Below are 10,000 nucleotides of genomic sequence, written 5' to 3' on the forward strand. Positions count from 1 at the left end.
AGAGAGAGAGAGAGAGAGAGAGAGAGAGAGAGAGAGAGAGAGAGAGAGAGAGAGAGAGAGACTAAAAGGAATAATTATAGTGATGCTGGTTTTATGGCTTAATTGGGTTGGATTTTTTATAATATATGTATATTTTTAAATATATGAGGACAAATTCCAGTATATAATCACGGAATTTAAACGAAATTAACTATAATTTTCATTAATCCTCTAAACCACTGTTAGACATATTTCAAGTCTTAATTTATTGATTCAAGAATGACACACGTATGTATTTTTACCAAGCTTTTTTTTCTAATACGAAAATAGTTTTATCAGTATCACTCCGACCATTATACATAGCAAATAAAACTGAAATGTATGACTTTTTTTTTTTTAGCTGTGGCCACTACATTCAATTGACTGACCTATTCAATACTGCAATATAGGCAACTTCCAAACATTACCAAATCATTCTTGATAGTCCAGCTAAGATAACTAGATGATTAACCCGTTTAAATTAGAAAGTATCATCCGTAACTTAATAGAATTTTCAGATGACACACAGACAGCCTCCAAACTTCACCAGATTACTGGTCATTTATTTATAATAGAACAAATACTGTAAATTTATGTTGTGTGTGTGACTATGATTTATAATCCGTCGATAACGAAAAGTTTCATCCTTAATTTGGTAAAATTCTCAAACAGTAGCAAAATATAGTGAAAGCGATCCTGTGGTAGTGAAAAGAGAATTTTCTCAGTATAGATACATGTATATATTTGGAATATGGAAGGAAAGAAATCATGCAGATCACATGATGCCAATTAAATAACCTTAATGCAGTGAGATACAACGTTATTACATCAGAAATTTAGTGAAAGAAAGGGATATTTTCACTTTACTACGATATTAAATGTATGGATTATTTGGAATGTGGAAGAGTAGAAAATGTATCGGAAACAAGAAATATAAGCACCAACAATGCAACGGGATACTACGTTACATCTAAAATATCTTTAGGGAAATCAAAATGCAGTATCACTCAAGCGATTAATGATAAATGTTATAAGTATGATTATACCTACACAGTTAAAATGAGGAAGAAACTACACACGGACCACGTGATACTGCTGAAACAATGACAGTGCAGTGAGATACAACGTTACCCGCGCATCAAGAATCAATCTAATAGTAGATAATTTCGCGAGCTGCCTTCTTCTGCCCGGAGATGAAGTGTTTGTCAAGTATTTTTTTCAGTATCTGAATTTCACCCAATCAGCATTCAGCTTACAATTCTCTGTTTGACTCGCTCGTCCTCCCCCCATCCAATCAGCACGGCCCAAATTCCTCTCCCTTACCCTCGCGAGAGAGAGAGAGAGAGAGAGAGAGAGAGAGAGAGAGGTGATGTGCCAGTCCGTCGCTTTTCCCCTGTTGCTGCAAGATGAATGTGCTTACGATGAGCGGTAATTTTGCATGTGATTATAGCGCGGTATTAATGGCGGGCCTGCAATAACGCCGCCGCATCAGTTGGCCCCGAGCAATGGCATCATAACGGCGCTAATGGGGGATTTATTACGCCAACCAGTACTTTTCTTTCTTTTTTTTCAACTTTTTTTTACGGGTGCAGTATACGAATTAACGACCGTTTCTATAAATAACTTGCCTGAACTTAATAAAGATTGATTGATTGAAAGACTGATTGGCGTGGATGTCGAAACTGGCATACGGCAAGGGATAGGAAGGGAAAAAGGAGAAGGTAGGTTTATATTTTAAGCTTACGAGAGGAGAGATCTGTCCCCTTCCACCTCTACATCGATCCCACCCCACCCCTACCCGCCCAAGCACACAGGTAGAGAAAGGGTAAAGCGTGGCGTATAGAGAAGAGAATTAAAGATCAGTGGCAAAGGATTCATTTAGCATTTCAACGCCCTGTAGTGTTTCTCAAGCTCGGTATATTCCGGCATATGCAAAAAACGACTATTACACTTTGGTTTTACAAGTATGATAGTATTACATGTGTATCAGGATATAGTTTACTGGCTGGGAAAAAAATGTTTATATAATTTAGGTTTTGTTCTTTCCCAGTAGTAGTCTCTCTCTCTCTCTCTCTCTCTCTCTCTCTCTCTCTCTCTCTCTCTCTCTCTCTCTCTCTCTCTCTCTCTCTCTCTCTCTCTGATGGAACTGAATTTTCATGTGTTAGTCGGATAAGGGAATATTTGGAAATGGGTGTACATGATTACTGACTGGATGTAATTAATGAATGTAACTTCGCCCTATATTTGCAAGGTAATTTTGCACACCATAAAAAATAATTAATTACTTGTATTTGACAGTTTATGAACTCAGTATTATTAACAGTTCACGTTTAGTGTAACCTTGGCCGGAATTATTTTCTAATTATTATTATTATTATTATTATTATTATTATTATTAGTAGTAGTAGTAGTAGTAGTAGTAGTAGTAGTAGTAGTGCCATTATTATTATTATTTTTATTATTGTTGTTGTTGTTGTTGTTGCTCTTATTATCATCATCATCACCATTATTGTTGTTTTCTTGTTGTTATTGCTATTTAAGTACATTTAATTTTGTTCCTTTTTAAAGAGGGAGAAAAATATGAAAGAAATGTAAGTTAGGTCATAATGCTAAGAGTATTTGATATGTTTAGTCATTAAGTGTTTGACCTTACTCTGGCCACTGAGTTCTTGCCACACACACACACACACACACACACACACACACACACACACACACACACACACACACACACACACACACACACGCCCGGTAGCTCAGTGGTTAGAGCGCTGGCTTCACAAGCCAGAGGACCAGGGTTCGATTCCCTGGCCGGGTGGAGATATTTGGGTGTGTCTCCTTTCACGTGTAGCCCCTGTTCACCTAGCAGTGAGTAGGTACGGGATGTAAATCGAGGAGTTGTGACCTTGTTATCCTGGTGTGTGGTGTGTGCCTGGTCTCAGGCCTATCCGAAGATCGGAAATAATGAGCTCTGAGCTCGTTCCGTAGGGTAACGTCTGGCTGTCTCGTCAGAGACTGCAGCAGATCAAACAGTGAAGAAACACACACACACACACACACACACACACACACACACACACACACACACACACACACACACACACACACACAAAAAAAAAAAAAAACAGCATCGATGGGCTGTCCTATACACACTTTATGATATTTTCCACCCTTTACCTTCTTTTGTTTTACTTCAACGTGTTTCTGGAAGTTGATACATATTGTATGGTATTCCGCACCTTTGATTTGATCTTGGTATTAACCTCAGGAGAAGAGGCTAAGCTTATCTACATATTCTCCCTTTTATGTTTAACCTTTGGGCTTCCTATACCTCACCACATCCTCATGCAAAAGGGAAGGAAGAAAATTCTCTCTCTCTCTCTCTCTCTCTCTCTCTCTCTCTCTCTCTCTCTCTCTCTCTCTCTCTCTCTCTCTCTCTCTCTCTCTCTCTCTCTCTCTCGTGAACCAAGTAGATGCTCCCTCACCTTCAAGATGAAAACACAAGGAGCTGAATAACGGAGGGCTCTCTTTTTAGTTTTTACCAGCAGGACAGCTCACGGATCAGTCCCTTAATTCCTCCGCCACCCCCTCCATCACACCCACCACCACCACCACCGCTCACTTCGTCAGGTCTGCGCACACCACTTCCTGATAATCGTGTTATAAGTGGTGTTCCTGTAATGAGCTCGTAACTCACGTTTAGTGGGTCGGATCCCATGAGTTATTTCCTGCACTAATTCACAACACAGTGGCCGGGGCGTGACGGATGGCTTCCCAGGGCCTCTGCCACTGCCACCTTCCCCGCCGTCACTCCATTACCGCGACTGCACAAACCCTGTACTGGTGAAGTATGGGAAAAATATGTTTTGGGTGTATTTTCCGCCTGGCGCCACGCGGAGGGGAGCGGTAAGAGCGATAAAAGAGAGAGGTAGAAAGTGCGGTAACTGCAGGCAGGTTATAGGATCGTCGGGGGTGGACCAAGTGTTCTCGTCTGTGGCGGGGATAGGTTGAGGGAGTGGGGTGGGATAGTGGCCACAGGAACGACGGGGGCAAGTTATCCGCGCGTTATAATCACATCTCCATTTTCGGTGTCGGCAACTTCCATCGTCAGCAGTATAATCGAGTTTTAATTGAGCAAAACTGAATCGATGTGAACGGCCACCATTTACCTGAGAGTTGGATAAAGGAGGTGGGTGGAGAGTAGGGAGGACGGGGAGAGAGAGAGAGAGAGAGAGAGAGAGAGAGAGAGAGAGAGAGAGAGAGAGAGAGAGAGAGAGACCAGATTAACAAAACATCTCATTTCAATTTTTCGTTATTTTCTTTTCAGAATTTAACTTACTTGTAGAATTAGAAAGAATAGCTCGAATAATGGTAACCTTTTGTTCCCTTCTTACTTTCAGTGTATTTACGGCTGTTACGTGCACTCCGCCATCCTGCCCACTTTCCACCGCCGCTGCTACTGGCTGCTGCAGGCAAGTGTGTCCTCAATCATCTGCTCCGAAGCGTGTCGCGGCTGTCAAGCGTAATTGAGAGATGAGGATTAATACTTGTCCTCACTACATTAAACACAAACGCTTTCATTTTACGATATTTTTTTTTTCTTACTTAAAGAGTGGCCTAAGCATTATCATAAGGAACTTATTGATGTTTTATCGTCATTGTTGTTATTGTTATTATTATTAGTAGTAGTAGTAGTAATAGTAGCTGTTGTAGTAGTATTGTTGTTGTTAGTTTTGCTATTTTTTTCTTATCATTGTTCTGCTTTTCAAGTTCTAATGGTATCTATGAGAGATAACTCATCGTTTTGATATGCAATCGTAACGTCAACATGTTACTGCTGCATGCATTATTGTTTATATTATTTTTGCTATTATTACTGATTTATGAGAGATTTAAAGGGAAAAAAAATGAAATAATGCATACTTGTTGGCCCTCACGAAGCTTTTTTTGTGATGAGATACACTATAGCTAATCCAAACTAGGATGTGTACATATATAGGACAGCGGAAGAACGATTCACTTAGTATGTAAAGGAATTGAAAGCTCCTGCGAACTAAAGCTATAAGGTCTGAAATTGCTGTGTCTTCCACTGCAGAACCCTGACATCGTGTTAGTGCACTACCTCAACGTGCCCTACCCTGACGACAACAAACTAGTGATGGCGTCCAGCATATCCCTTTGGGCCGACAAGAAAGAGTGGACCAAGGAAGAATTGATCAGTCAGCTCAAGCCAATGTGTAAGTGCCGCCGCTACCCGCTAGTATGTAATAATTGTCACATAACTCTGTACGTCATCAATGCAGCTGAGTTATAATGATGGACGCAGCGCCTCACACCAGCTGCCCACGCCTCACAACCGTGTTCTCTGCGGTCTAGCCCACGATCTAGCTATGCAGTTAGACCGTGGTCTTGCCTTGTTGCGGGCGGGATGTGTCCGCAGGAATAGAGGCAGCGGCATTTAGGGTGGGACGCTGTCTCTTCTCATTATATCTCAAGTTTTGTGTCTTATCAATCTGGTTCTAAAACTGTCATGTCACTTGATTTACATAAGTTTGATTAATGATTGTCTGTCAGCAACTCATCACCTTCATTGAGCTAGATCGTAGTTTAGAAGCGTGATTTTTTTCTCATTCTATTAATAATTACTTGTAATTTACAAATGCCTGTCAAGCCCTAAGTTTCATAGATTATTAGATTTTCACGCTAAACAAATAAATGGTGTTTGGGTGTGTCACTAAGCTACTTCTACCTGGCTTCCGCAGTCTTCAGCGAGGATGAGCCGGACCTCAACAACGAACTTGAGATATCGGTAAATATTGTGTGTGTGTGTGTGTGTGTGTGTGTGTGTGTGTGTGTGTGTGTGTGTGTGTGTGTGTGTTCACGCACGCCTATGTTTGTGCGTGTGTGCTGTAGGATCCATGGCGCCCGAGGCATTCCGCAATAGTCAGAATAGGTGTGTGTGTGTGTGTGTGTGTGTAGGATAGTTTTTGCCACCTACATGACTTTCTTTTGAACAGCTTATATCTTCAGGATTTTGTATCTTTATGCAATATTTATGTTGTTGAATTTGGTGAGGACTGTTGTATGAATGTTGTCTTTTATTGAAAAAGTATATATCATGGCACCCTGAATATTGGCACTCTGGTGAGGATGGCAAGGCAGGTGAGCCTCGAAAGGCAGTGCTCCCTGCGTGATTGCTTTATTACTAACTGATCTACTAGGCTGTCTGTGCTAATGAAATGGCGGGCCTGTATTGTTTGTTTTCATACAGCTTGCTAAACATTAGCGACTAATATTTTTTTTCAATATGTTGTTAAATGTATCGTTTAGATTGTTGCTTTTATAATCTTATTTGTTTTAGATTTCGAGTGGGTATTGTTTTGACACTTACGATGGAAAAAAACAAACAAACTAGTGGTTTATTTTGTGATGGCTTTTTTCCCATCATTTTGAATTGATGATATTGAAATGGAAATTTAACTTTTTTCCCAGTATGTAGTAGATACCCTCGTCAATCCCCCTGCTATGGAAAAAACATGCATAAAAAAATAAATAAACAGCTTTTTTCTAAATTTTCTTGTTTCATAATGATAGAAAGTTGACTACTTTTTATATTTTCAGTTGCTAGTAAGAAATCATGAAGAATAGAACTTTAAAATAACCGGGTTGCGCGTGCGTCAACCATGTTAGACACACCTCACCTGAAGCAGCCATGCGGTGCCTTATGAACTTCGGAGAGCTAGCCATATCACGTTAAACTTTTTCTATGATTTCTGTCGGTATTTTGTTGAATCTATACAGTGGTGGAGCGTGAAGATTCGGTGGTTTGTTGTTTCATCGTGTATATCAATATGAGGTAACTCGGAATAGCACTTCTCTTCCAAACCTTCATACACTATTTAATATTTGTTAGTCTGTCTATTTCAATTTTTTTATTTATTTATTCATTTTTCTATTTGATTTTAATATATATATATATATATATATATATATATATATATATATATATATATATATATATATATATATATATATATATATATATATATATATATATAAAGATAAGGCACGCCGCTCTATATACTAATGTCTTCGGCTCAACTGGGGAAACCTTAGATATGGTCAAACGTCACCTCTTGCCACAAAAAATGAGTGGGAGTTATTACTGCTGCTGTAGTGATGGTAGCCATCTATGATACTAAGTAGTCTGTCTTTAACCCCTTCAGCACTGGGATACATTTTTAACCTTAATTTTTGGGTATGATTGCATTATTTTATTTACATTTGAATGGATCTATGGAGCTCAGAAGATTAATAGCCACAGTCTTCATTATTCTAACTCCCTCACAAGTTTCTGAAGCTGTTTAAAATCGCCAAATATCAAGCAGAATAAATACGAAAACACGTTCTGGTACTGAAGGGGTTAAGGACACTAATCTAGCCTAACCTAGGTTAGATAATGCAAGGTTAGATTAATTTCCCTCTGGAGGTTAGGTTAATAAATAAGTAGCGTGCCTCGTCTTAATATATGTATATCTTTTTTATCATTGATGTCCTCTTAGATAATAAAATAAAAAAAGACGATAATCGACAAGTGCTTACTCTCAAATCTCCCTTATGGACATTGTTAATTGAAAATACGGTTAATCTGGAAATCATGTCCAGGCAACATACAAGCACGAAACTCCCATTTCATATAGGTGAAGTGACCTTCCTGTAAATGTTAATGAAATAAATATAAAAAAAGATAAAAAATATGGGCATGTTCAAGTTTTTACATAGATGTAGATAAATATGCCTGCCATGCGTGATGTTTGTGCAAATCAAGTTAAGGTTATGGTTCTCACACTATTCTCTACTGATTCATCTATTATACTTATATGAGAGTATAACATACAAGGAGCCACCAGGCCTTACATCTGGCATAACTTGTATAGTGAATCTTATCATTAGGCATTGTCGGAAAACTGCTCTGTGTGTCCAAGGTATCAAGACTTGTACATTATTTTAGGGACTTGATTTTAGTGATAGATTTGACTAGGTACTGTACATGCTGAATTAAAGTTCAGGGGAGTGTGCAGTTGCAGGCAGCACTGTAGGTTTCCTTATGTCACTTTGACATAATCATGATTCTGTGCACCACACTATTTTAATGCCAGTTATTCTACAGCTCTTATGTGGTAGTGGCCAAACAATATGTAGGTTCTCTTGTCAGGTAGCTGATGGGTGATGTGTTATGCTAAACATGCTCTGGGCTGTTGACGTCTTGTGCAATACAAGTGTTTGGCTCTGCATTGTTTTGTGTGCAATGCAGACACAAGGCATTTAACTTGCTGTACTAAAGATATGATAACGCTGACAATTTTGATGTGCTAAATATTGGGCTTGTTGTTCACCATGCCATGCAAATGTGGCTGGTCTTCTGTTGTGCTACCGAGATTCAAAGCTGTTTTCATGCTATTCCAGACAGACTCAGAGCTGTTCATGAGCTGTTCCTGATAGAGTGAGGCTATTCATTCTGTTCAGCAAAGCTGACTCAGGGCTGTTTTACTATAACTTTGCATTATCATCAGCTGTGCTGTTCAAGGCTTCTTGAATATATTTGCCTCTGATTTTTGGAGCAGCATTATTTATGGATTGCTTTTTCATTATCTTCACAAATTATGGTATGCATTTATTTCTTTATCTATATATTTTTTTTCATAAAATATAGCTAAAATGTAATTTTGTAAGCAGGCAGAAACTGGCTCTATTTTGCTAATTTCTTAATGTTTATTATTAGTCTTGCTAAATGGAAAGCCTTGACCAGTATTTGTGTGAAAGCTTTGTACTGTATGTGGAGTAGGCTCCAGACTTATAGTACAGGTGTGGATGGAAGGGATGGATTGTACCTTTGATATACTTTTAATAATGATCTTGAATGCTATGAGTCATTTTGTATAACATTATATTTAATAACATAGTAATAATGAATAGTAAAAAAATTCATTAATACCATGTGAGTTTAAGATTTTGAGTGGATATTTCTCTTTAATGTCAGATCACATTCTTCTTAGTTTATCTGTTTGAAACTTTTTTAGTATTTTGCAGAAAAAGTCACCCAATTGAGTTTCCTCCATGGCCTCCACAAGACTCAACTCATGTTTGGCTACTACATCTTTGGCATCAAAACTTGGAGTAGAGTATCATACATTTGATCACATATATTGTTAATATATAAACTTTTTTACTGTTGTTTATGGATATAGAAACAAGCTAGATTAGAAAACGTTGGATTCACAAGTTTTCACTATATCCTAAATTTAAATAAATAATATGTACAATATTTCATAAGTATTACATGACTGAACAATTGCATTAAAGATTATGTATGATACATTGGATCCAGTGATACCTTTGATGGGTGATAGAGCCTTCCACATTTCTCCTAGAAGGCACAAAATTCACACCAAATTATTTCAAAAATTCATTTTGGTCAAATATTGCAGTTATGCATCCTCCAAAATATTGTCCCCCAAAAGATATGTTAGCATTATATCTTTCCCTAATTGTCCATCCCTTCCATTCCATACATGCAGTGTTTTATATAGGGTATGTACTTACGATACCTTTTCAATGTCTAGTTGTGCATTACTCACCATATTCTGCCTACACATACTAGGTACTTCTGCCATATATAATTAGTCTGTATTGTACTTTGTAGTAGTGCTCATGGAGTACAGCAAAATCAAGGGGGATAATTTTTACAGTCACTCATTTTATGCATTAGAGTCCCCCTTGTAATATTTTTTTCCCTCCCTCTGCTATCTTTTGCATATCACTGTGTAACTATATGCAGTATACTAGATGCATGTCAATGACCAACTAACATCCTGAAAGAGTTGTAGCACCCCTCAATCTCCCCCTTGAGTGTGCTCGGAGGCCCTTGTATCAGTGTTGAGTGTTTCTGTGTTCCTTTAGCCTTCATGTGGAGGCCGAGTGT

At 38.3% G+C, this 10,000-nt stretch overlaps 1 protein-coding gene across 2 annotated transcripts in view; it reads left to right on the forward strand.

Moving 5' to 3' along the window:
• The window catches only part of LOC123504990 (calmodulin-binding transcription activator 1-like), a 697,746-nt gene that overhangs the window by 611,374 nt on the left and 76,372 nt on the right, over window positions 1–10,000 (forward strand). For both annotated transcript variants that reach the window (XM_045255981.1, XM_045255980.1), the window contains 4 exons: window positions 4,419–4,490; window positions 5,114–5,255; window positions 5,781–5,827; window positions 9,979–10,000. The exon at window positions 9,979–10,000 is cut by the window's right edge and continues 17 nt beyond it. In XM_045255981.1, coding sequence (XP_045111916.1) covers window positions 4,419–4,490; window positions 5,114–5,255; window positions 5,781–5,827; window positions 9,979–10,000 — 283 coding nt within the window. The remainder of the gene's footprint in view (window positions 1–4,418; window positions 4,491–5,113; window positions 5,256–5,780; window positions 5,828–9,978) is intronic.

This window comes from Portunus trituberculatus, chromosome 17 (genome assembly GCF_017591435.1).
Source record: "Portunus trituberculatus isolate SZX2019 chromosome 17, ASM1759143v1, whole genome shotgun sequence".
Classification (NCBI taxonomy): Eukaryota; Metazoa; Arthropoda; class Malacostraca; order Decapoda; family Portunidae; genus Portunus; species Portunus trituberculatus.